This window comes from Taeniopygia guttata, chromosome 2 (assembly GCF_048771995.1).
Source record: "Taeniopygia guttata chromosome 2, bTaeGut7.mat, whole genome shotgun sequence".
Lineage (NCBI taxonomy): Eukaryota > Metazoa > Chordata > Aves > Passeriformes > Estrildidae > Taeniopygia > Taeniopygia guttata.
Genome location: NC_133026.1, coordinates 67,098,416 through 67,126,010, shown reverse-complemented (window position 1 = coordinate 67,126,010; position 27,595 = coordinate 67,098,416). Strand labels below are relative to the sequence as shown.

Below are 27,595 nucleotides of genomic sequence, written 5' to 3'. Positions count from 1 at the left end.
TTTTTTTGCCTGGCACTGAATTGTGCTAGATCACCTTCTAGCTTCAAGGGACAGCTGTGCAGGAGGTTTCTGTAACAGGTTTCCCACTCCCTGTGAGCTCTGGGGAATCACACTGGTAGGAGAGACAGAGCACTTCCATCTGTGTCTAATCAGCAGGACAGAGCCCAGGGGCTGTGAAGCCTCTGTAGAGCTGTGTTGGGTGGAACCAAACAGCTCCAGCATTTCTCTGTTTGAGTCTGGCCATTCCTTACACTTTAAAGCTTGCAGCTCTCACAGTCAAATTAACTTTTCAATAAAGCTGTAAGTTCCACTTGCTTGTAGCCAGATGGTAGAGGGGAGGAAGGGGCAGATCTGTAAATAAAGTCATGGGATATTGGAGCATCTACAAGATCTGTCTGCTTCGACTTCTCAGTGTTTGTTGTGAGTGGAGCTGAGGCGTTTCAGTGCTTGAGAGCACCAAGCAGCACCAAGCAGCAAGCAGTAAAGCTGGGGACACGTTTGTAAACTGCAGCCTGCAGAGTTAAGCTCCACATTGCTCCATCATAAACACTCAATGTTTTGCATCCAGATGAATGCAGTGACTGATCTCTTCTCCAGGGCTTCGGAGGGCAAGACTGTGGAGGTACCATACAAAGGGGATGTGGAACACACCATCCTGGACATCCTCGGCGGGCTGCGCTCCACCTGCACCTATGTGGGAGCTGCCAAACTCAAGGAACTGAGCAAGAGGACGACGTTTATCCGGGTCACCCAGCAGCACAACGAGGTCTTCTCCTAGCCTAGGCCTGGGGGCCTGGAGAGAGGGCTGGGGGAGCAGAGCAGGAAGGGCTGCTCTTTGCTTTCTCCTCCATGTTGTGTTAGTGGCTAACTTCCCTCTCTCTCTCTCAGAATGGCAGTGTTATAGCCATTGGCTATGGCTGGGATTTGGAAGGGGAAGGTCATGCACATTAACACAGTGCCATCAGAATTCAATAGCCTCATATTTTATCGTTGTGCCTATTTTATTTTTTAATAATTTCTTCACCTCTTTTTTTCCCCCCTCTGATAAATAGCTGCTGAAACCTCAGTTAACAAGGAATTGGCTTGTACAGACATGGCTGTTAACGCCTGCACACATTCACACATTCCCTTTTCTAAGACTGACCTGTCAGCTACCACCACTTTCTGGCAGTGCACCTTTCAGAAATTGTAGGCTGGGAGAAAAAAAGATGCAAGGAATTGCATGGAGAAATAAAAAAAAGTCAAATTATCTTCATCTTTTCTCTGACTAAAGAATGGATGTTATGGCACAGCTGCCAGCCTGCAAAGTGTCAGAGGTGGATGGTAGATGAGGCCTGGCTGCTGGTGATATGTGATGCTAAAGATGCCAGATCTCTGTCACTTTCAGTTCACAGGGCTGATGTTGCGGTTCTTACTTGAACCTCCCTTTTCAATGGATTTATTCCTTTAGAGAAGTGGGCACTGAATGTAGCAAAACCATGCTAGCCCCCCTACCCCCATGTGAGGAGATCATTCAGGTGATCACTTTTCAGAGCTTGCCTGCTTTATCATAAGTGCAGTTATTGAGTTACCTGGGTTCCTGCTTTTACCTGTTCTCTGGGAACAGATTTTTAAGACATTGAAACTCAGCAACTGTAACCCTGACAAGAGGGGATGATTCTTTGTAGCCCTCCCTGTTCCCTTGCCTGCTCATACCCATTTAGCAAAGATGTAAAAATGCTGTGCATTGTCTGTGGCTAGGTGGAGAAGGCCAGAGGGATCAAATTGCCTTCTGGTTATGTGGTACCACTCCTTTGCAGTCCTTGACATCATGTAAAGCAAGAGAGAGCTTTTGGCAGAACAGCCTGGTTGATTGCAAGACACTGTCAGGCTGAGATAGAGTTAAAGCACTTGCTCTAACGGTTTGAGACTGGGTAACACCTCAATAAAGTGTAATGGCCTGATAATTAATTGATAAATCACAATGAAAATTTCTTTGGAAATACATTTTGCATCCACATGAATACCACAGTAGCTTGATATGGTAAATGATGTAAAAGTGAGCACCAATGAATTAATAATGCTTGGCCACTTACTTTAAACTGCTGCTGAGATCATAATGCGGCTAATGTTACTTCAGTATTTCAGACTCTTACTTTCCCCTCCTGTAGACATCTGTGGAAAGAGGCCAAGCTTCCTTTGAAAAGCAAAAAAGTGATCTGTAGGAAAAGGAATAGCAAAGAGAAACTCTAGAATTAAACTCATATGCTGGACTGCTCAAGAAGCCCAGTCACAAGGACTGGTACAATTGGCCATGCTGAGAAGAAAATTCAGGCCACAAGCTGATCCCTGGTGATTCTTAAGTGTGTTGTGCACATTAGAAAAAGAGTATCTTCTAAATTGCCTGGTATTTTAAATGTCTTCCATTTAACATGTAGGATGTACTTCTTAATTGTGGGATGACCTCTTCCTCTGCTTTGGAAGAGGATGAGGACCTTGATGTGAGCACAGGTTGTGCTTGTGCTGGCTGCAAGGACCATTTGTCTTGCCCACATATCATAAAGGAATGCAGAAGAGAAGCAGGCCCTGTGAATCCAGGCCCTGATCTCTGTTCCCTCCAGCCTGGAAGCATCATGTTAAGAGAATATCAGGCTTCTTTACCATAGAAAGGTGCCACGGGCCACCCACCTACTGCTCTCAGCTGCATTAGGCACAGAGTAGGGCAGTGTGACATCTCTGCATCAGTACAGCTGTGGGACAATGCTGTTCCTCTATTTATGTGATGTAAAGGGGAAGCAAATGGATATCTCTGTCAGGAGTGGGGTTGGACCACCACGGCCCAGGCCTGACCACAGGCGTGTCTCCACACTGGTGCCTTTACATGTGGGAAGTGCAGCACTCTGCTGGTCTCATGCCCACTCTCACTAGCGCTTTTCTACTTTTTTTAGCTACATTTCTAAGTGGAATTTAAGAAATACATATGCATATAAGAATAAATATATATATATTTGTAAACATTTTTTTAAAAGATCATGCACACACCAAACCAAGCAGCTTCATGATGGCCTCAAAACAGTTTTTTTTTCCAAAGGGCAGGTGCTGGGGGCAATGGGAGGCTGCCTCTCTACAAGTGTGGCAAACTCTTCCACCTCCTTTCCTTCCCCTCCTGCACATACCTCTGATCAGTGACTAACACGAGAGGGACAGGCTATTCTTAGGCTGTCCCCAGAATTCTTCAGGCTGTGAATGACATTGATGCCGTGAATGGTGACTGATAAAGTTTTGATGTTATGTATTTGGTTTTCTGAATAGCGGGTCTTACCATTTTTTTGATAAGCAGCATGTTCTCTTTTGTTTTCTCCTCTCCAAAAGTGAGCAGGAGAGAGAAATGAGATGCAGAAAGGCTGAACTGGTGGCATGTCTGCATCTCGCCCAGTTATATGTGAATTTTGTTCAGGAATAACCCTTAGCAATGTCAGTGCTCATCATTGACAATGTACATGTGCAGCTCTGAGACAGGCTAGAAAATACAAAAAAAAATAAAAGCGCTTGAGTCCCCCTTTAACACCTCTTCCTGTGCTCCAGTCATTGTCCTGATCTTCACTTAGCTCCAGGTCCCATACCCTGCTCAAGCCTGCTGCCACTCCCACAGGGAACTGAGGAACACACTTTGTCTGGCAGGATGGTCCAAGTCAAGACCACAACCACTGACAAATGCCATGTGCCATTTGTGGATCTACCTCACCTGCACATCTAACTGGGTTCTTTGTTACTTGGTGTCCTTTTGTGGGAAATGAAATTTGTAAGTGCTTAATAATGCTTAATGTTGAGTGATTCTGCGTAACCAGGTCTTCTTTAACCCTACACCCCAACCCCATCCTGTCCAGAGGAATGCTGTGATTGTGACAGCCTGTACTCTAGGCCAGGGCCATGCCTTCTTCCCCCAGCCAGGCAATTGTTGAGCTCCCAAGAGCAGTGCTGAGGCTCCCACTGGCTCCACAGGGGTGCAGCTTAACATACCAAAGACCTACAAATGGGGAGCAACATTACATCATTAAACAATCCCTGCTGAGCATGTCTGCCTGTGGCTTACTGTTAGAGGTCAGGACACCTCTAACACCCCTGGTGCTCCCAGTGCTGCTCTGGGGTTGCCTTGCTGCAGCACATTTTGCAGGGTGGGCTCCTGCCCACAGAGCCTGCTTACCAGAACTCTCCTTGGGAGGAAAGGGCTCAGCACAGGAGCAAAACCATGCTGGCCTTGCTCACTCCCCAGTGACTCTGTGGTGGCTGTGAGAAGTGCATTGTGCACATGGACGGTTCATTGTAGGTGTGAGCAGTTGCTAAAGGGATGGGCCTTGAGCCAGCATCCTGACAGGTGCAAAACAAGCCACAAAGGTCTCCATTCTCTGGGAGAAACATATTCCCATCTGCTCATTGGAACAGCCAGTCCCCATTGGCCATGGGGCAGGGGCTTCAGCTGTGCCTTGGTGCAGCTTTCTTCTCCCTTAGGGCATGGTGGGGTTGAATGTAGGATGAGGATGCTGTAAATACAGAGAGTTGTAAGCAGGACCAGAAGAAGCCTCTGTTTGCCTTTGGGTGAGCTTTTCCCATATAAAATGTGCCTGTCTCTTCTTTCAGCTAGTCAATAGCAGGGGTAGAAAGGATGGGCCTAAGGAGAAACGTGGCAGCTGTTGGCCAAGCCCCAAAGCACTGTTGGGACAGGTGCTTTCAGTCAAGGACACAGTGAGAGTTTGAAGCTTTTCTAAACCAAGCACTCCCTGCTTTCTACCTGTTGAAGTCTACTCTTGTGACAGACTTGTTGCTGCAGCTTTCTGCCACTGCATGTACAGTGTCTGCCCATCACCATCTCACATCCCACACCAGGGGATGTTGCTGTTTATTTGGTAATACCAGTTTTACACCAAAACTTCTCTTTTGGAGCCAGGAAGGCTTTTGCAACCAGTGCCAGATTTGGCCTTGCATAGAAGAGAGGGGAGAAAAAAAAAAGCCAAGGCCCAAGAACAGGAGTTTTTCCTCCACAGCAGCCAAGGCCAGCAGGTGGGAGAGGGCCAGCCCTTCCCTACGGGCTGGGAGCTGCCAGGGGCAGCAGGGTTGAAGCATGTCTCGAGCAGATGCTGGCACAGCTCTGCACTCAGGACAGACCACCCGCTGCAGCCTTAACTTCATTTGTGGTCACCCAGATGCTTAAGCGAGCCCTCCCCAACATTTATTTGACCCAGTGTTGCCTGGCTAAAGTTTTCATACATAAATCAGCAGTTTGGAGTCCACAACTCCCTGGTGTTGCCTGTGATAACTGTGAAGCGCTTCTGTCATTGGCCAAAAAGCTGATGGGCTTTCAGTGTTTTGCTGCCCTGCTCAGCCCTGCTGAGATGGTGATGAGAGCGCTGCCCCCCTTCCCTCTGCAGTGGCATCCCCATATGCGTGGCCCAATCATCCCAACTGTTCCCAAGATTTTGTTATGCAATAAAGAGCTTCACCCTGATGGGCTGCAGAGCATTTTATGGCCATGGGTGGGAGGGTAGAGGCGCCTTTGGGCATCGTTGCAAAGAAAAGACAAATGCATTGCCAGGGCAGGGCTGGGGAAGGGTGGGTCAGGGAGTTAAATTGGGCAAATTATATCCCTAGGAAAGCTCTCTGCCCTTCAGTCATAAAAGACAAAACACAACATTTGCAATTGGCACTGTTATTTTATTAGTACGAGTATACTGAAACAATAAACTTGTACTGGTATACAGACAATTTCTTTAAAACAATTTTGTTCAAATTTTGAATCAAACATTGTTTTATTATAATAATGAAATAATTTCTACCTAGAAAACCTGCAAGCACCATCAAAGAAAGGGACCATAAAATTCAATAAACAGACGCGAGTGTATCCTACAAATAGACACACCACCATTAGAAAATAGAATATGAATTCTTCCATTTTTTAATATTTGTTTTAAAAAAGCTAGTGCAAGTACAATATTTTACACTGGAATTACAGAGAGTATGCACGCATATGGAAAAAAGTTCTCCTGTCACAATAAAAGCTCTTAACTATGTCTGTATGCACTTAAAATCTTCTCCTCTTTTCAATAAGGTGCAAAACGTTATTCCCTCCCTATTTTCTCCTTTGTACTGGCCATGTCAGCTCAATTTCTCCCCAACACAAAGCTGTGATATCCCTTTTACTGGGCCTACACTAGGAACGACACTGGAAGTGTGATTTGCAACAACCCTCATTAGTAATACTAGACAATTTAAAAAAAAATTACTTTAAAAACTACTGATGTTGAATGGCTGGACCTGACCCGGGCTTGGCCAAGCGCCGCTGCCAGCTGCTGCTGGGAGTGGTGACATAGCTAGTACAAAATGGATTTCAGTAGCTCACCCAAACTGAAAATGGTTGGGAAATTCCCCCACCCCCACTTTTGTAACACTGCGAAAAGAACAGTGTTCAACAAGTTAATACATTATTAAAAAAAAAAAAAAAAGAGCAAATACATACATTAGTGAGTTTCAACATTAGCTGACTGTCGTGAAGAGTTGCATCTATGCCTTACCAGATTAGTAACCACGAAGCACCTGCCTATCCGAGCCACCTGCAGCCACCCCTGGCCCATTTTTGCCCTCAGCTGCCCAGATCCAAACCCGGTGGACTGGAACAAGATCTGCAGAGCTTGTTCAACGGGAGAGTACCTGGGTCCTGGACTTTTAAAGCAAATGCCAGGGTGGAATCCCCTTGCCAGCAGTGTGAAGGGGCAGACCCGCACCGCCGGCAGAGCCAGTGGCCCCACCCTGGCTCCACCCTGGCTGAGGATCTGGGCTCTGAAGCTTCTGCCCTCACCAATCCTGTGGTACGGCAAGGACAGCTTCAACAAGTGACTCCACTCGCTGCAAACAGCACTTCCAATGCACACCTACTGCGTGGTCAAGGGAAAGGGCTCAGGAGCTTTAACTGCTCAAAATAGAAACTAACAAAAAAGAAATAACCTTGGATGAAGCCTCCATAAAATCCTCAGTGGAAGACTTGCGTCCTTTCAGCTAACAACAAGAAAAAACCTACGGAAACCTTAGAGACTGTTATTGTATAAATACTACCTGTTGGCTGAATGCACTTCACCGTAACACAACTGGGGCTGGTTTCTGAGCGCCCGGGGGTCACTTGCACAGGGCAAGCATTCCCACCCCCTGTGCCTGTGGGAGCCGAAGCTTGGGTCACCTCCGGGGAGGGGGATGGGAGCAGCCTGAAACTTTGCCCTCTCCACCCTGCCTCCAGCTGCCAGCTGCCCAGCTCAATCTTTGGACAGGAAAAGGATCCTCTCTTCAAAAACTGCTTCAGGATCCTCTCCTTTTGGCTTTTGAAAAACATCAGTCTTGCCATTGCTCAAGACCATCACTGGAACCGTGTGACTGTTCCTGGCGCTCTGGCAGCAGCGATGGGAGAGCTGGGACAGGGGCTGGAAGGCTGAGCCGCCTTGGATACCATTCTGCTGCTAGTGCTGGGCAAGGATACCTTGTTACAAGCACTTCTAGCTCAGGGTTGTACTCTTTGGATTTCATCTGGACAAGGAAGTGCTGAAAAAATGTGGAACAGCATCCCCAGAGAGAGAAAAAAATGGGACCAAAAGGCCTCAGGTGGAAACTACGCAGGCTGTGCTCAGCCTGAGGGCTGCCAGCAGCAGCAGGGTCCCCACAGTCGGGGCAGCCAAGCCTTGCCTGCCAGGGCACAGCCAAAGCCTCCCTCAAAACCAGCCTTGACCTCTGGGCTGCCAGGGGCTCCCTCAGCGCAGGCGGAAGAGACTTAAAGCCAAAATACAACTGGAGAGTGAGACTCTCATTTTGCACAGTAGCCACACTTAGAAGTGCCCGGTAGCTGCACTCAGGAATTGCTGCTCCAAGGTATATTTTCAGCACAGGAATAAAAAGTGTGAATCCATTCCCTAGAAATGGAACCCATGTAATATGAACAGAAAATTAAGCACAGTTGTTCTTTAAGAGCCTTTTAAGTAATAATTCTTCCTGGCCAGAGCCAATACAAATCAGATCATCTAGACATGACATTTTCTATATACAAAAAACATGTAACTTTCAACCTTTCTCTGCTTTTGTATTTAAAAACTTTTTTTTTTTTACAAACAAGTTATGAAACTCACTGTTCAAACAGAGCCATCTCTTTTTCAAACACTGAATGAATCATTCCAACATTCATTTTTCTTTTGTGCAATTTTTTAAAACATTACCTGTACTCCTCAATGTGAGTGCTTCAAAAAAAGTTTCTATTTTTAATAAGCTTCTCAAATTAGGTTTACATCAAAAAATATTCCCACAAGGTATAGTGCTACAAGAAAAGATCCTATCAGTAAAGGTAACACATCTGAAGCGAGGTCGTCTATGTAAAAGAAATTGAACTCTGGAGTAGAGGTGTGCAACGCGTTTGGAATTTCCCTATGGGCACAAAGCAAGGCTGTCCTCAGGACAGGGAATCAAGTGGACATGTAGGCATACACGTAAAAAAATGCACACGTAACTTCTTGGTGTGCAAACAGACACTTCTGCCTAGGGGTGTGTGTGCACATATGCATATCTGCATCAACAAATTCTCATTTTGCTATGTATTACAAGATTTGGGAGAGTGGGAGGGTTGGAAAAACCAGAGAAAAGGAAATTACTGCCTCTACTCTGGTGGTACGTTCCCTTGCTTTTCACATCAGCACTGGCCAGAGCCCACAGTGGACTCTGCTGCTACCTGTGATGATGGGGAGGGAAGAAATGGAAACTGTATGAGTGCATATCCCATTCTGCCATTTGTCAAGTTTCTGGGACAGCAGAAGTGCTTCAATGGGCCAAATCCCCTCCACCTGCCCAAGGCTTCTGCCCTGGTCAACCCCGACATTTTTCCAGCTGCCCAATTAGGGTCAAGATCTGGCCCTAATTGAACCACACTTCAATTTCACAAAGATTTATACATGAGCTTTACAGCAAGCCCTGAGCAGCCTTTGCTGGCCAGCCCAGACCTCCCATGGGCACACGTATAAATGTTTGCAGAACTGGGTCCCATGACACGCAGAACATTGCACCAAGAGCCACCCTGAAACAACACTATTAGTGTTTACAAAGATTGAGAATTCAGTCTCCTCGACACAGGCTTTTTTTTTTTTTTTCTTTAGGCAGTTGCAAGAATTAACAGAAATCCACCATTTCCTTTGTACTACTGGCAACACACTTTAAAGTAATATAAATCTCTGCAGAGAGTGTATTTTCATGAAACCAACAGCTACAGTTCATGCTGAGCCTGCTGCTTTTGTATTGCAATCTAAATGAGATCTACAAAGTTTAAAACCATGAGATGCAGGAAATCCAAACTTGTCTGTAACATTGTACATCCCTACTCCGGAGCAGTAAAAGTGCTGCTTCTGGTCACATCAGTGTACCACACATACACCAGCCCCATCCCTGAGTAAAAGGTGTGAAAGGTTTCTAAATGTTCCTTGATTTAAGGGAAACAAGAGTAGTGATGTCACTTCCCCATGCCGAGAAAATGACAGGAACGACAGGAACAAAGCGACAGTGGGACAAAGGAATTAAAGGAATGAAAAAGGGAACGTGTGTCCCTCCCCTCCTCCCGAGGTCTGCATCTTTGAGGGAAAGCAAGCCTAAGGGCAAGGTACAAAATGGTAAAATAGGTCAACAGCGACTCCGATTCGGGTCTCGACCAAACGACTCGAGGTAAGTGACATCAAACTCAAATTCCCCACAATGTGGCCCAGACAAACTGAAACAATGCCTAAGTTAGATGCTATAAGGAACAGTCACTTTAGATAGATAGATAGATAGATAGATAGATAGATAGATAGATAGATAGATAGATAGATCAACAGACAGACAAATAGGTTTTTTTTTTTAGAAATCCCTATAAAGAGGTTCTTGTTTTATTTTTCTTTGCCCTGACTAATTTCTTGGTGATTGTATTCATTTTGTTGTAAACTAAAGAGGCCTGCTACAAAAGGAAAGAAACAAAGAGACAAAAAGAAAACTGCTGTTAGTTACTATTGCAAAGCGGCCGCCATGCAGAGCAGAGGCAGAGCCTCCTCCTTCGGCTTCACCTCAGCATCCCCGCGGTGTTTTGCACCTGCCCTGGGGATCAATGGCACTCCTGGGCCTGGGGCTGCACTGCAAGGGATGCTCAGTGCCAGAGGGAAAGGCAAAGCCCTGCCTTGCAAAGGACTTGGCCCCAGTGGGAGCCAGCCCCTGTGTGCGTGTGTCCAGGTGGAAAGTGGCACTCAACCATATGGTTGAGTGTCACTCTCTGCCTGGATGCCATGTAGACATGAATACATCTCTTTTTTTGCCTTTCTTTTTTTCTTCCTGGATCTCTTTAAAGAACAAATACAAAAAGGGTTCATGTTTCCCAGGACAAGGGATTCTTCTACCCTTAATATGGTGTGAGTTTTTGGAGGGGGGAGGACAGGGAGGGAGTTATTAATTGGGGTGGGGGGGCGGGGCAGAGAGAAAGGCAGAAAGAAAGAATTCAAGAGACATAACCAGGGGAAATCAGAAGTGGATATGAGATCTAGCTAACACCGCACAGGTGAGTCTAAGTTGGCACGTAAAGTATTGCACATCCTACAAAAGCTAAAGCACGGAAGGGGACAATTGTTTGGAAAGAACCAGTTATTTCAGAATTCCTCAGTCTGAAATACAAGCACAGAACTAATACATTCCTATTGCTCCAAATGTATTTTATTATTATTTTTTTTTTTTTTAGTGTTAGTTGAATAGATCCAGTCAGTTTAATAGCCCCTGCTTCCTTATTGACCACAAATGTGTATGCGTATGGTTTTACTTGAGATTTCCTTTTTTCTAAGTACACGTGAAGTACAGAAATAGTGGTAAGACTGTGAACTAAAATCTGTAATTCTTTCTATTCCTTTACCATCAAAGCTTAAAAAAAAAACCCAAAAACAGGAAACAAAATGAAACAATAAATTGCAAGTGCCCTGAGCAGAGTATATGGAAGATTAAGCAACTTCTCTGAGCAGAAATATTAACAAATAAGCACTAACTAAGCTGTGTGATTGTGAGAAGAAACCCACTCAGCTATTTGGTAGCCTGCCGAGAGGTTAATAAAATTCAAGGAAATTCAAAAAAAGTTTCAAGCTATTTTAAACATATTTCAACTTTTTGGTGCACCCCAGAATATGGTATAAAAACATTTAGGTCTGGTGTGAGCTAAATTTCAAGTAACAAGTAACAAAAGTCAAAGATGGGGTTTGGGGTTAACATTTCTTCTCTCAAAGAAAAGCACTGTATTTCAGGGGAGAGGGAAAACAAGACTTTAAATAAATTTGTTCACTTTAGGTTACTGTGTTTCTAATGACAGACTTTGATTTCCTGTTCTCCCTATGAGTACAGCTTCTTCAAAACTACCTGAAGGATGTGAACTCGCCAACCAAAAATGACGACACGAACGCATGCTCACAGAGGGCCCGAGTGCAATCCCACTGAAATCCCACTGGCACCTCCCCGAGGCTTGTGCAGGAGGTTGGGTGCACAGCACCTCTGAGGATCCAGCCCTACCTGGGGAAAGAAAAGACTGAACGCATGAATCCCCCACTTCTACTTGGTTTGTACCAAACTCCTGAAATGTCGCCTTTCCAATGGAAAACAATGCAATTAAAATAACAAATAATAATAATAATAAAAATAAAATAACAATAGGTTTGTTTTCAAAACAAACAAACACCTTGCTTACTTATAGAAATGTTTTTTTTCTGGAAAACTCTCTCAGCAAGTCTGAAGAAAAATTCTCAGAGGTGTCCCGGTAGGACCTGGTTCTGTGTGGCCGATAAGGTAGAAAGACCGAAAATGAACTCTGAAAGGAACGTAACCCTATGAAATGGCCTAGAGCGTAGGCAGGTTAGTGAGTAATTGCTACATTTGTTTATGCTCTTTCAGACCCCCCCACCCCACAACATTATTAGGTAAAAACTGCAGGAATACCACACAAATGATAAACTCAAGATGTGCAAATTGCAAGATTCTTTAAAGTCCATCTTTTTCAAAAACACTGGACAATGATTTTTCCTCTTTCCTTTCTCCTTTCTCTTATTTTTTTTTTTTATTATGTCAGCTCGCATATGCCTTTAACTCTTTCTCAAGCATTAAAGTTTAAAAAGTGCCTCCTATTAAGTAGTCCTTTGTGGACAATGACTGTCACATACTAGTTCAATAATTCACATTCATCCCTTTGAAACCACATTAAAACTTTCAGCATCTTGCCTGTGAGAAAACTTTACATAGTTGCATGTAGTTACAGTGTTGAAGAGATTTGTTTGTTTGTTGTTGTTGCTTTCCAAGCAGGTTAAAGTGATATACAGTACGTACTGAGTGTTAGACCAGGATGCTCAGCAATAAAGTGTGAACAGCATTTTAAGTGCTTAAAGACATTCTAGGTTCATCTTCAACAGCGGATTCCTGTGTCACACACCGCAATTTGAAAAAAGTGGCACCAGTTGTCCATAACCATGAACTAAAACCAGTACTAGAGTTAAAGACAAAGATTTGCAACCTAACTGCAAACAATGGATGCCTGTGATCTCAAAGGGGCAGTCTGCGTCTACCTTGTGGAAGCAAATGTCAATGGCATAACCCGGTTGATTTGTCTAACACTGCACAGAAACAGGAGTGAGCCTGAGCCAGGCACATCTGCAGAACCAGAGGCTTCCTCGCACACCCACACACACCCACGCCACACGCACACACCCACCCCCCCGCCCTCAAGGGAAACCCTGCAGGGCGACCAGCACGAGGGTCCGTACAGCCTCGCCGTCGCTGACTCCGGGCAATGGAACTGCACTAGCAAGCAGAAAGGAAATGTGGTGTGGCAGTTTGCTTTAGGAATAAAAATCAGTGCAGTCAGACCCCATGGGGGAAAAAAATATATATACATATACACACACACAAATCATATATATATATATATATATATATATATATATATATATATATATACACACATACATACATATATATATATATATATAGCAGAGCCTTGAGTAAGAGTTGGCTTGTTGTTGAAAACATCAGAGACTGTCTGATCCTTTTCAGTAACACACCCAAGGAATGGGTCCTCAGCATCCACCTGGGGTGAGGAAACCTCATTTACCAACCTGCCAGAGCGTGGCCGTCCCGCCCTGGGGCCTGGCACGCATCCACATACACACACACACACACACACACACACCCCCCACGTTTGACACACACCTCTGCTACAGTTCCCTTCTCCTCACCTCCCCCCAAGAAAACTAGAACAGGAACCAGAACAACAAAACAAACACCAAAAAAAAAAAAAACCAGTGACAAAAAGGAAACAAAATCACAGCTGGACCCTGTCCTACACGAGGTGTTAGAAAACAGGAGCCATGACAACACATTCATTTCCACTAAGGGTGTGTGAAGCAGATACTGCCCCTTCTGTAACTCTCGATAAACCTAGTCACTGACAAACACTTGTGGAAAAACATATGCACCAGTCTCCTGCATAATACCAGCTGCAACTATAACAACAAGGTTATAACATAAACCTAAAATAAGATGATAACATGTAAATACTGGGTTATTTAGTCTACAGTACAGTAATCTGGATAAAAATGACAAGGGATAGCCTAATTTCCTTTCCCCAAACAGCTTTTACTTTCCTACGTTGGATCGACCTTCAATGCAAATCTTAACCTCCTGAGGAATAAAAGAAGGCTTGGGAAGAGTCAAAGGTGGCTCCTCTTCTGATTTCTCTAGTTTTCGTGTTTCGGGGGCTGACCACCTCCTCTTCCTTGTTGCTGGGGGCTTGCTGGGTTCTGTTTTGGTGAGCAAAGGTGCTGCAGGCAATCCTATTTTGTCCGGAAACTTCAGTTCACCGTTCTCAGCTAACATCTGTGCGCTTCCCTGATTAATCCCATTTTCCTGCTCCGCATACCTGTGTCTACTTCCAGCTAGACTGTCATTCTTTGAATGCTTCAGCAAGATACTAGCTGAGTCCATGGGCTGGCCCTTTTTAATAGAGCCGTTCTTCAGGTTCTTGAGTGTGAGTGATATGCAGACGTCCCCCACTGAGAGTTTGGAGCATGGCAAATCAAAGAGCTGGTTGGTTCTTTCAGGGCAGCAGGATGACCAGCCTTGTCCAAATACAAAAAAAGGATATTCTACCAAGACTTCCACGCTGACCTGCAGAAAGAGACAGGACAACATAGGGAGACAGAGGGAGAGAGAGGGGAGAGCATGAGATCACTCCATGAGCCCTCACATATGTGCAGTGCTTGCCACAGGGGAGAGGGATAGAGCTGGAACTGCAAAGGCGATGTTCAGTTTCTGAAAAATCAGAATATTGGTCACCAGACTTCACACCAGCTCTTAATACTTTCTCTGAGCTCAGTATTTCATAGCACAAACTTCAGCAGAAATCAAGCTTTACCTTTATCCAGCCATTCAGACAGGTGTAAGAGTTAAAACAACTTCAGTGTCTGGCCAACTGTTTCCTACCATCCCCTTGTGGTACCTAGAACCTGTAATTCAAATCTAAAGACCCTTTCCAACCAGACGGTGGCTCAAGAAAAGCTCTCGGTTCTGACATATGATTTCCTAAATGGTCACAGGAATGTCATCCTGACCTCTGTCCGAACAAGCACTCACTAAGCAGCGTGAAAGGATGAAGGTACTCTGACTGCCAGGGGAAGGCCATGAGCACATACAGAGTTGTAGCCATTAAGAGCAGCAAGTGAGAGCCTGCCTTTCCCCAGCAATCTGTTACCAGTCTAGTTTCTTCCCTTCTCACACGTGGTCTTCCACTCTGCTACAGAGTTTACCTCCTGGACTTCCTCAGGGAGGTGGTTGTCCTTCCTACTCCTCCTGCGGTTCCTGCACTGTCTCCTCTTCTGCACCATGTTCCCTTTCCCTCTGCTTCACTCCACTTTAAAGAAACATCTGGTTAGGAATCCTACCTAACTATTTGTGGGGAGCTGCCGTGGCCAGAACAGACCAGCAGCAGGTTCCCCCTGCTCCTTGACCTTGCAAATGCTGGGCCTTGAGGTCCCAACATGATAAAAAACACCTGATAAAAACGGCTACTTATCTTTGCACGTGGTAGCAGTCCAGCACTCTCTGCAGGCTCAAACACTTGATGTGGACTCATGTGATTCTCAGCTCATGGGGCTGCCCCCCTCCCTCAGCACACTAACAAAGAGAGGAGGAAATTCTGACTAATACTTCTTTAAAACTTGGCACGCGTTTTTAACTGCTGCCTGTCACACCAGTGAGGTCTGCAACTGTAAGAGGCTGGTTTGTGCTGAAGACAGAAACCCACTGCTCTGCTCCCATGGTCTTCATGTCCTCTGGAGCTCTTCTCAGGCATGGGGGCAGGATCCCACTCTCATGGTGTAACCCCTATTTGGTAGGGGCAAAAGGGTAGGAGATCAGCTGAATACACATGCTCACCTCATTTCTGAGCCATGCAGCAGGCATAGACCATAAGAGCTGCCTGCAGAGTTTTCCCTCTCCAGGACCACTTAAGAACATCACAGCAGGCTTGTGAAACTACCTCTCACCTCTGGGAATGAGTAACACAGTCACACCCAGCATGGCTTTGCACCATTAAAAATGCATTTTGACACAGAAGCAGCTTGAGATGCACACTGCACTCCAGTGTTCCAACACATCTGTTCACAATGTTAAGTGTAAACCTTGGGATGAAGTTGCATGGTCTCACAGAAGAGGCTGGACTCCATGGAAGCACTGCCCCCAGCAGCCCTGCCCCTTCTCTGCTAGCACTGCCACCCTCACAGCAAGCAGGGCTCCTGGTAGTGCCTCTCACAACCCCCCAGCTTTACAGCCCTTCTGGGCAAGAAGACTTGCTCAGGAATGTCTGACAGGTCAGAGATAGATGCTACAGAACCAGGAAACCAGTGATTCCCACTGGATGTCGATGGTGCCTCTGACTACGTGTATGCCATGCACTAGCAGCCAAATCCTGTTGAAAAAAATTCAACCCTTCTGTTGAAAAAAACCTAATTGAGTCTATAAATATATGCTATGCACTTCTGCAACTAGGCCAGCAGATAACACTGCATCCATTATCCTGCCACTCCACCTGCCCAACATAGTAAGCTACTGTACAAGGAATTTCAAAAGGATTAGTTTAGAGGTGTAAAATACTACATCAATTTTTGTCATCTTAAACCTTTTTCAACCAGAACTATGTGCCAACAGTCAAACTACACACACTGCAACAGTGGAAAGGGACCTGACTCAAGCCCTGGTTTAAGCTCAAACTAGGGAGAAAGTGGGGTGAGGTAACCATGAAAGCCCCATCCCTTTATGTCACTGGATAGAAACACTCCAGCACCAGGGTTTGCAGAAATATTTGGCCAGAGCTTGAGATCCTATTCCATACATACGCATCTCAGTTTAACTGGAGTCTAATCAGAAGTGCTGAGTATCTAGCATCACCCATGGACTTACATGGAAACTGCTTTCTGCACGAGAACTGTAGGCTGTCTCCAGGCATGGATCATCTGATGGACACAGCTTTCTCCCTTATATTGCTTTTTCTCACCTCTTTCTTTCTTCCTGCTTGCCTGTTGCGTTCTTTTCCCCTTTCCTTTTCTACTCTTCCATCCTTGTCAAAAGATATTTGTATCTGTGGGAATCATACTTGGTTGTGTGCATCATCCTCACTAACACAAACACAAGTTCCTCTTGATGTCAACACACTTCCACCACACATTATGCTTTTTTTTTTTTTTTAATGTAGTATCCCAGACACTTGCCTGAAGGGTTGATCACTGAAACAGTTGCCAGAATTGGTGGTGGTGATCATGAACAACACCAAAGATGATGGAATGCTAGAATCCTCACAATCTGGTCACACTGTGCATGTACCACTTTTGATTTGAAATTAGTTCCCTCATGGATTATCAAGCCCTGTTTTATCTGTCTGCTTCTGGATTCAGCTAAGGAAGGATTTGAGGCAACCATCCTCTAAAAACAAGTTAAAGACCTTTGAAGTGTGAAAGTTCAGTAAAAACACCCCCACAAAATTTTTTCTGATCACTGCATTAAAACACAAACCCCCTTATTTTAAAAGCTTCCCCCCGACACCCTAGTATTTTGCCACAATTATTACAGGAGAGAAGGAAATTTGGAACTTTCCTACCTACTAGTAAGAAAGAAACATGTTGGTTCCTCTCAAAGCATACTGAGGCTCTATTGCAAGCTACATTTATATTTCTATTTGTTAACACTGACTAGTGAAAGCAGCCAAAATTCTTCAGTGCAGCCACTGAAAACTGAAACTTTCTATAACCCTTTGTAATTTTCATTTCTCAGCCACACTCAATAGGCAAGACAGGCTTTACACAGCTTAAGAAATCCCAGCTGGAGCTGGAATACAGATACTAGGGGCTGGAAGATCTAATGCCCAGGAAACTTTGGTCTTGGGCCTCACTGCCGCAACCAAAATAACAAGCACGAAAGCAAAAGCTTCCTAATGAAAGTGGTTCATGTGAACAGTATTTTAATAAATGTAAATATACATTTTCCAATTAAGTGTTTTTCTCCATAATGTTATTAAAATGTGATGAAACTAGGAGTGGCAGGTTGGAAACAAAGAGAAGGAAGTAGTTCTGGAAACAATGTGCAATTAAGCAGCAGAGCTCTCCACTGAAGGCCTTGCTTTGGGTGCTGAAAGGTTCCTCGGGCCCAAAAAACAACTGGGTGGATTCACAGAAGAGAAGCTCTCCTTCTCACAGAGAGAAGCCTCTGCAGTGCCATGAACACAACCTCCCCTATTCAGAAACTTCAGGACTTGTAATGTTCCCCTGCACTCCAATGCCTTCACAAGAGGGGATTTCCTGTAAGAGATTTCTGGGGCTGTAGGCAGCACCTTGTGCCACGGAACGACTCTCCAGAACATGCTCTGACTGGACATCTCCCCAGGGCTGCATCTATCCAATGCAGTCCACTGCTACTATAGCAAAGGCAGGCAGGGCTGGAATGTCGGGGGCTGCTGCACTCTGCAATCACGCAATCCTGTAATTTCTCATGAGAAGCCGCCTCTCGTCCAGCAGAGCACAGGCTGCCGCCTTTATCACATGAGCTGTGTCATCTGCTGTACTCCCAGAACTCAGTAACATGAGGACAGACCACAGCCACCCATCACTGGAGACAAAAGGACTTACTGTCCTGTGACCAGGGGACACAGAGATCACATGAGGGGAAGGCTGGGAGAGATCTCCATCTGCAGCACTGAACTGAGTCAGCATCTCTTTCTGTGTCTGTTACGGTGTCAAAGATAATGAAAAGAGGAGCTCAAAGAAAAAGTAACCATTTGTGTGTGCATTGAAAGATGTAAGAGAAAACTGAACTAGGTGATGGTCTAAAATCATGTGCACTAAACTAAACTAGTTAGGGCTACTAACTGCATGCTCTAATGGAACTTTCCAATCTCTAGTGCTTATGATTCCAGTTTTGTATTATTGTTTGGGGTTTTTTTTAAGGAAAATTAAGAACTGTATGCTCATGTTTTCCATTTAATCTATACTTTAGAAATTATTAGAAACTGAAGTGTAGCATTTCAGAGAACTTGTTTTGTATAGCCTTTGTGCTTTGACCTTAACATCAAGAGAGGTGAATTGCTGGCTTCTGTGTTCTCCTGGCAGCAAAAGGATGGACAGGTAACAATGATGAAATTCCTATTACAAAAATAATATGAGGAATTCCAAAAACATGTAGATCCATGGGTCTATATGAAGGCACCTTGAATGCAGAGCAGTACCAGCTGGACTTTGGGTTCTGGCTCAGTTGATACTTACTTGACTTGTTAATGCAGAGCCGGATGCTGTGAAATGGAAACCTAGCATCCTTCCAGGGGTAAAGACAGTTAGTTCAATTATTTCAGTTATTGAGGCCTTCAGGTGTGTTTTTTCTCTAGGTTTCCATACCTGGAAGAGGGATGGATTTTCCAGGTGACTGGAGGACTGGAAAAGGAGGGAAGATGATCCCTTTCTGCCTAAGTGCTGTGCTGGGGAGGGCCAGCTGTGGGCTTGCAGTGACACAAGAGCAGCTGCCTGGTGCCTCCCTGTTTACATTATAGTGGTATATGCTCAGCTGAAAATAACCTCCTACCTCTGTCCCTCAACTGGTGAGAAAACTAGCTAGTGTTTGCACAGAGCTTGAAAATACAGATTCATCAATATTATAATGACTTCCCAGAGATCCCTGGGAGGAGTAAGTAAGTGAGCCAAAGCTAATGATAACAACACTATTTTTGTATGGCATTTACTCTTTACAAGTAACACTCCCTTGGTAATACCACTTGAAAAGCTCCCTCCTTGCAGAAGCATGTATGCAAGTGAAACTCAACTGTAATGCAATACTTTGTGTAGCTGCACTACACATGCAGTTCTATCCTCCTGGACTCCAGAGTCAAGACCTCTATTTCAGCACAGCAGCACCACAGTGCCAGTGCTCAGAGGAGCTCGACCAAGTACTGTTCTTTCAGTGTTTTCTCAGGAGTAATGACTGCTGCACACCTGCAAATAAGGCTGAGTACTTCCAGAGCGCCACAGCAGGCTAAGGGTGAGGTCATAGAGACTTCAAGCATGCAGAAATGCTCTCTCTCTCTCTCTCACTCTCTCTCCCTCTCTCCCTCTCTCCCTCTCTCCCTCTCATTCTCCCCACTCCTCAAGGCAAAGGAAAACCAGCAGTTGTTCCCTGCTATGCAGGGACACAGCTGATCTGGGAAGAGACCCAAGTCCTGAAATCTGCAGGAAACCTAAATTAAACCCCCGTTTCTAATCATATCTCTACGTGACTTGCCCTCCATTCTGGAAGCATCCCCGGTGGGAAACACAGCTGGAGAGTATTTCGGCTGTGATGATGTCAGCCTGCTCCCGATAGGCTTCTCTGTAAGGTGACACTTTGCTGGGTGAGACCTGTGTGCCAGGCTCTGGATTTGCACAGCCTCGGACTTGCTCCCTGTCTGCCAGAGGATGGCACTCCACCCCCTGCAAAAGAGAAGCTCTTCCCAGGACTGCAGTCCATTTCCTGCCTTGATAGGGCTGTGACCGAGACATGACACAAACGCTGCCTGCTCGTTTGTACCTCTTCTGTGCAGACACCGATGGCCTGGCTGCAGGCAGAGAAATGCAAGCAAGATGAAAATTGCAGAGTGGAGATTGCTAGTTTTGAAATCTCATTATTCAAGGCACCATGGCAAATTACAGTAACTGGTCCTGATCCAAGGACAGTTCCTCTAACCATGACACCTGAGATGTGCCAAAATACAGTAAAGCAGAGGGGAAGAATATCAAGTCTTTATATTGAAAGCACTAGAGGCTTGACTTCAATCAGCTGTGCAGATACAGGCACATACATGAACACACCCACACAGGGAATCCGCCTGTTTGCCTTGAGAAGGAGGACATGCCACACACAGTGATTCACCATGTACATACACTTGGGGAAGGACAGGCCACAGGCTGCTGAGACTGTAAGAAGTTTTCTATGTGATCTGCTCCTCAGTACCATCACTGTTTGCTTTTCTCCTCTAAATCTGAGGTGTGTTACTACCTGTGTCCAGTCTCCTTCTCTCTCATCCTGCTTCTCCAGCGCTGAGGCTGCAGCATCAGAGGTGCAGATGGCAGAGTTCACAGCACTCACACCAAAACAAAAAGATTTGCAACAAGATTATCTAAACTGAGTACCTCTAGGAAACCAAATGCTACACTGTACATCTGAACTTTTCAGCATCAACCAACAGAATCTAAACTGCTCAGAAAATGGACAGCATCAGAATAACACTTTCAAATCAATATGCACTCGTTCTCAACCTAAAAACACCTATGGAAAGTTACAGGTTTTCTTCCTGCTTTGCAAACAGAGAAACAAAGGTACAGCCTGCCCAGAAACCTAGATGGTTTTTCCTTACAAATTGCACTTGACCACATAGTTTACATGAGACATGCAATGTTATAACCACCTTCAAGCAAAGCCTCAGAAAATTCTGTAGTGCATTTCAGTAACTTATATGCATGAGAACCATTCCCAGGCAGCTCCAAGTTTTTAATCCATGGAAATTCAATGCCTTGTGCCCTTCCTGTCTCTTTAGTGTAGGTTTTGATCTGATTCTATCATGACCTTTCTGGTGTGAACGGTAAAAATCACCTATCATAATGAAAAATGAAACCTTTCATACTCCTTACATTATCTGGTATTTTAATCAAAATCCACGAAAATCACATAAGTCTTCCTGTGAGTTCTCCAGCTATAAAAGAGACCCATTTGATATCCAAGAGTCTACATTTATCACCAGTGCGACCTGACAGCTTCCCAGCACAGTGAGGGGGATGAGTTTGATTCATAGATGGATGAAGAACTAGGCCTGAGTGGATCCACAGCAAGTGAGCTGTGATGTGGCCTGGGGGGCCGGAGCATGCATCCCAGTCCAACCCCCCCAGCCCATCATGCGTTGCCATTACCTGTGCTCGATGCTCCCCCACCGCAAACTGTATGACGGCGATGCCTGGGCTATGGCTGTCTTCGATCCTCTCCACAGTGCTGGAGTCTATTTTCAGGTCGTTGCTAATTTCCGCGCTCTGTATGAAGTCTTCTGTTTTCAAGTCCTCTACTTTCTTCAGCTCCCCGTTAGCCAGCTGGATGATCGACCCCTTCATGAAGTAAGGGGGCAGCGTGGGGGGCGCGGCGGCAGGGGAGGCAATGGACTGCACCACGGGCAGGTGGATCTGCGCCTGCACCATGGTGGCCTGGTAGGCAGGCTGGGTGGTGAGGGGCTCTGCACTGAAGTTCTCACTCTTGGGGACAGCGGTGGTGACGAACGTGTGAGGCACTGCTGCAAACTGAGGAGACGACGTGACGATTGCAGGCGTGACTCCTGACGGCTCGACGTCCGCGCTGCCGACCGGTATCAGCAGGGACTGGGTGCCCGGGATCACCAGGTGCTGCGGCAGGCTGCTGGGGTAGCCGATGGCTTGCTGCTGGCCGCTCAGGTAGCCAATCACCGGTGGCTGGGTCCCGGTGTAGAAAGCTGTCGCCGGCAGCCCCACAGGGAGTTGCTCGGAGGCGCTGTGGGTGGTCTGAATGACGGTGTGAGGGGACAGCGTGGCCACTGCCTTCACCCCCTCATGGCCCAGAGCCTGCTGCGGAGACAAGGCGTAGGACCGGTGGGTTGGCTTTCCTAAGTGCAAACTTCCCTTGTCGTTGAGGGCTGAAGGAGAGGTCTCACGGTTGGTGGCCTGCTGCACCTCCATGTCTGCCGTGGGCGTGCTGCTGTTGGGGACCACCATGACAGAGGCTCGGACACCTGAGGAATCCCGCACACCATACTCGGCGGGGCTCGAGTGGACCACCACATGCCTGGTCTCATAATGATGGGGAGCTGGTTTATTGCCTGCTTTGACTAGACCCATGTCGGCAGAAGGCGAAATGCCGTACCTCCGGCTCTTCTCTATCTCGCCATTCAGTACCTCCTTGGCCTGCATCGCCTGCAGCCGGCTGCTCTCGGGTTTCTTGGGGGGATCCCTGGTGACAAAGTGGCCCCCCGAGTCAGTGTACTGCACCACCACTTGGGAGGAAGGGCCAAGGGTGAGGGTGTGCGGGATCACTGTCTGATGTGGGTGCAGGGGGACTGGGATGGTTGGAGGAGAGACATTTCTGACAGTGCTCTGGGAAGAGCTGGAAATGTGGACGTACTGGTTCTGCTGTGTGGGTGGAGGGGACCCAGCAGCGATCAGTCCAGGTGTCCTGACCAGATGCGGCTCAACTTTGTGCCCCTGCTGGCTCAAGCCGCTCATGCTAGCCAGCAAAGTGGAATAAGCCTCCAGCTGGGAGCGCTGGGATGGAGTGGTTGCAACGGCTGTGGCCGCTGCCACGGCGCCGGTCGCAGAATTGGCTGTTGGGGAAATCAGCTGTGAGGGGATGAATCCGGTGTATGATCCACTGTACTGGGGCCCGACAAACTGGAAGGTGTGCTGCAGGTGAGTGTACTGCACGGGGGAAACAGGGGTCCCTGACTGGGAGAGGGCGGGCGAGTACACCGTGGGAAGAGTGGTAGAAGCTGGAACGGACCTGGGCGCACTCGGCGGGGAATAGTCCATCCCTGCAGACAGTGACTTGTGCAAACCCTGCTGCAAGCCTGCCTCCACCGAGGAGGTGCCCCCGGGCCGGTGCCGGCCCCCCAGGCAGCCCTGGCCACTGGGTGTGCTGGGGAGCCATGCCAGGTTATCTGCACGGTGGTTCTCATTTGGCAGGACCGGCTTCACCTCCGAAGGCAGGCTGGTGGCAGGGATTTCTCGCTTCTTAGGTGGCAGGCATTCATTGCTCCGCTCTTGGTTGGATTTCATCTTTCGCCGTCCCCCCTCCACTGTGCTTGCTTCACTGTCTGGCTGGCTCTGATTTCAGTCTGATAAATGGAAAGTCACATTTGATTTCTGCAGGGGATCCAGTGACTTCATGAGGAATCATCTCCCTGTGAGCACGATCCTCCGGCAGCTCCTCTGGATTCTGCAACGAAAGGGTGGGCAAGGGAGTCATATCATCAGCAATGATAAATGAAAACAAATAAGCAGACACCCTAAATCAGAAAACAGGAAAAAGACCTCTAGGAAAAAAAAAAAAAGGTAAGGCATTGCCACTCTCACGTCGAGGAGCAGTTGACAGCTAGTTATGCTGCAAACAGCAGAAAAATCCTGGGCTTGTCTGCTAATGCATCAGGAAAGCATTAAAAAAATTAGGCATATCAGAAACAACACGGCCATAACTTGGCACATTTAGCAGCAGTAATTTATTTCCCAAGACCCATTTTCCTTCCTCTACAAAAACTCTTCATATCTCTGCGGTGCTGCTTTGTTCTTCCAGCCTCTTCTTCCCCTGCAAGGACAACACCGCCTTCACCCTAACACGCCCTAAAAAACCATGGGAGCACAGCAGGGAGCCCTGAGGAACAGGCACACACAAAATATTCTTAGCAACAAGTCACTGTGAATGGTGCAAAGAGAAGGTGGTGTGTCACTCCTAAACCCCTGAAACCCAGATACACTGTCAGGGTGATTTCACATGACACCGTGCAGGGCTGTGGAGACAGCAGCTGCCTCCTGTCCCCACTCCACACCACAGCTCATTACAGGGACACGTGTGCTTCATCTTCCAGTCTGGCAATGAACCTCAGCCACGCGAGCTATTTAAAGCAGCAGTCCAGAGCCAGGGATGGATCTGAGCCAGATTTTTGATGTCTGGTGGGGTTTTTTTGACCCAGTGCTTTGAACTCCCTCTGCTATTGATGCCTCACATTCAGGTGTCCAGGCAGGACTCTGCTGGGAGGAGCTCCCTGCCACACGCAGGTAAGCCAGAGCCAGGTGCTGGCACCATATCCATCTCTGGCAGGATAAAACCCCACTCTTCCATAGCCACTGCTGCACCAGAGAGGCTGTTGGTACCACACTCATGGCCATGGCCACAGGTCCATGAGTTTGACTCAGGGGTCCTTAGCCTTGGGATACCTGCCCGGAACTGCTTGGAAAAGTGTGTTTGAGTTTCTCGATCCAAATCATGAGCCCCCACCACTGTAAAAACTCCAGTTTCATACTGGGCTGATTTTGCTGTTGATGTTCTCTCCATCACCCATTTTATCCAAAGGCAATAAAGTCTTCCTAACTCTTCTATTACCTGCTAAAGAAAGTATTGTAACTGTAATGTATTTTACATTTACTCTCTTCCTGAAACCTTGCCTTGCCTAATCAAACCTTCATGAAGAGTGAAACTTTTCCTCAGCCACTGTCCAGCCACCACCTGTCATCTGCATTTCTGGCTGTTTTCAAAGTTGCTCAAGAATAGGTGATGAGAAGCTGCATACCTTGCATGAGTGGCAGCTCAACAAGAAAAGCATGCATTACATTTAAGAAGAATAGAGAGAAAGAATTGAGAGTGGATGTGAAAGAAGATGGAAATAGGATATAGCGCACTTTAAAGGGAATGCTGAGCAGCAGTAATGATACTTATCTTATGGCAAGTAATATTCCTTTGGGGGATTTCTTTCCCTGCTGCCTCACTTCTAATGAACAATAAGCCTGATGTTTATATGTGTATGAAGTACTTTGAAGACACACTAGACTCAGATTAAACCTATCTTTAAAAGCACTCTTTACGTTTATGGTCCTCCAAGCTGCTGTAAGCCTGCAGGAAAAGTCCAAACCTTCTAATGGTTTGATACAATCAGTCTTAAGTTAATTACTCCATTCTTTAAATATTGATAAACAGTAATGAAACACCAACAGCTAGAGCTGGGGGAGGGAGGTAAAGCACTGTTTCACGGTAGATTCTCTGGCTTTGAGGAGATAGGGAGGATAAGAGAACTCAGGGCAGCTTCAGACGTGCAAGGGCTGGTGACACCCAGGGTGCAGCAGCTCAGGCACTATCCTGACCTGCCCTGGTCTGTCAGCGCCATCACCTCGGCACCGCGACTGCGGCGACGAGGGCAGCCAGGAGACAGGGCCCCTGCTAGATCAGCACGGGCCTTCCCCTCCTCCTAACAGTTGCTCAGTGTGTCTTGGCAACAGCTAAAATTATTATATTACACATGACTTACAGATTTTTCTTTTTAGGTTTGACTAAAAATAAAACTGCCGAGCTCACATTTGCGCAGTCATCCTTGGTTAACTTTAGCTCTCTGTAGCCTTCTGCCCCAGGCAGTCGGCTTGGGTAGGTAAGTCAGCAGATCCTGACCCAGGCAGCTGCCCAGCGGGGGCATCCTCAGCATGGGGTGCTTATCCTGCTCCCCTTGCCACAGGGAGCTTGTGCTGGGCTTGGACCATTCTCCAATCTCTTCTGGAACATGAGTTGCAAATCCAGAATTTAAATACACTCCCACTGGGAAAAGCTGGGAGCAGAGGCAGAGGGCTGGCTTATCTGCCTGCAACAGAGCAGGGAGCTTGTACATGGGACTGAATAGGGACAGGCTCTTTTGCTGTGATGGGTAACCAGGCTCCCCAAAACCAGTGGTTCCAAAAGTTGACGGCATCTGGGTTCAGCTTCTCTGCATCGAAAGTAGTACTATGAAGCTCTATGAAATAGGGTGAAGTTTCATTATGCAGAAGCTGAAGCAAAGATTTTGTTCTCCTAAATAGCATTGAACCACTGAGGTTTGGGTGGCCTCCAATGTCAAAGCTAACATCCTTCAAAAATACCAAGTACTAACTCTTTTGGGTTGTGTATTTTGGTTTTTTTGGTGTAAATCTTTCAGATGGCTGACTTCATCTTTACCAGTAGCAAAAGGACGGCCCAAAATCTCCTGGAGAACACAGGAGGAATGAATAAATTTAATGGAGACAAGGGATGAGACAGCCATAGAGCAGTGAATACTGCCCCACTTTTCAAAGCCCAGGCACTTCACAGTGAGACTTTGAGCTCTTAACAGACATAGGACTGGATTTGCAAAAAATGGAAATATGCAGCCTAAAACAGCCTACTTCTACATCAAGACCTAAAAGTAAAACAGTAACTTTTCAGCATTATTCAAATTTCAGCAACAGCGAAAATAAGACAGGACTGATTTTACTTGGGAAGAAAACCCAAACAAGAGTGCCTCAAAGGCAAGAGGTACAAGACCTGGTTAAACAGTCTTTTGCTGGCTGTCCTAGAAAGATGAGTGCCTGCCTTCTGTGGTGTGCTGCAGGGTTTGTTATTTGCATGCCTTTTTTTTTTTTTTTTATTTTTTTTAATTCATTACATTTGTCCAGCGTTGGAGCTTTCCTTTAACTTTAGAGCTGTCAATCATGACTTGTAGATATGCAAATGAGCAGGAAACACCAGGTGATTTTTTTGCTCCTGCGTGTGTGTCACAAGTGCATGCGTGCATGCAGGCATGTGTAATTATGGCTGGGAAGGTAAAAGGGACAAAGAGATCAGGGAGAGCAGCTGGACTTTGGTATCTCTGGCAGTGAGTACACATGGAACATTGCTAAACTGTCTGGACAGCCAGTGTCCACTGGCAGTCTGCCCACACTCAAATTCCTGGAAAGGCTTAAGGCAGAAAAATAATCACTTGGAGGAGTCACCATCTGGGCTTGCTCTGGTCCCAGAGGGATTGCTCACTGGAGCTTGAGATGTGCATTTTCATGCAAAACTCCAGCGTCTCTTTGCAAGGCACTTCGAATCTCACTGTGTTTCCTGAAACAACATTTTTCTACTTATTTCATCTAATACATTTAAAACACAGAGAGAGGATATTGGGTTATAGCTTCAGATGCTGACCTCCTTTATTTATCTGGAGTTCACTGCAGCAAAGGTTAAACCAGCAATGCAAGCATCCAAACACAGCGACATGCTGTATCCCACCACCCAGGACTGAGCCTTGGGGTGCAGAGAAGTTGGGGCCAGAACCACAAAACACAGCAGCACTTGGCTATGCAAACGGTGGGACTTTCACTGCTTTGAGAAATCAAGCACTTTCTCTGTCCCATGGTGCAGCTACCATCCTTTTTTGGGTCTCTAAACCTCCTTCAAAAATCTGGTCCCTCCATCCTCCTCTGGTCCCTGACCTTTCTGCAGT

At 46.3% G+C, this 27,595-nt stretch overlaps 2 protein-coding genes across 35 annotated transcripts in view; one reads left to right on the top strand and one right to left on the bottom strand.

Moving 5' to 3' along the window:
- GMPR (guanosine monophosphate reductase) overlaps positions 1-5,482 on the top strand; it is a 41,754-nt gene extending 36,272 nt beyond the window's left edge. Inside the window, exon 9 of the mRNA XM_002188057.7 lies at positions 598-5,482. Coding sequence (XP_002188093.2) covers positions 598-778 — 181 coding nt within the window. The 3' untranslated portion in view covers positions 779-5,482. The remainder of the gene's footprint in view (positions 1-597) is intronic.
- ATXN1 (ataxin 1) overlaps positions 1-27,595 on the bottom strand; it is a 399,379-nt gene that overhangs the window by 25,280 nt on the left and 346,504 nt on the right. For 33 of the 34 annotated variants that reach the window (XM_072924142.1, XM_072924143.1, XM_072924144.1 and 30 more), the window contains 2 exons: positions 21,513-23,553; positions 5,668-14,205 (listed from right to left, as the gene is read on the bottom strand). In XM_072924142.1, coding sequence (XP_072780243.1) covers positions 13,675-14,205; positions 21,513-23,393 — 2,412 coding nt within the window. In that variant the 5' untranslated portion in view covers positions 23,394-23,553 and the 3' untranslated portion in view covers positions 5,668-13,674. Of the gene's footprint in view, positions 1-5,667; positions 14,206-21,512; positions 23,554-27,595 lie in introns of those variants that run through there. The other variant, XM_072924155.1, reaches the window with a different exon arrangement.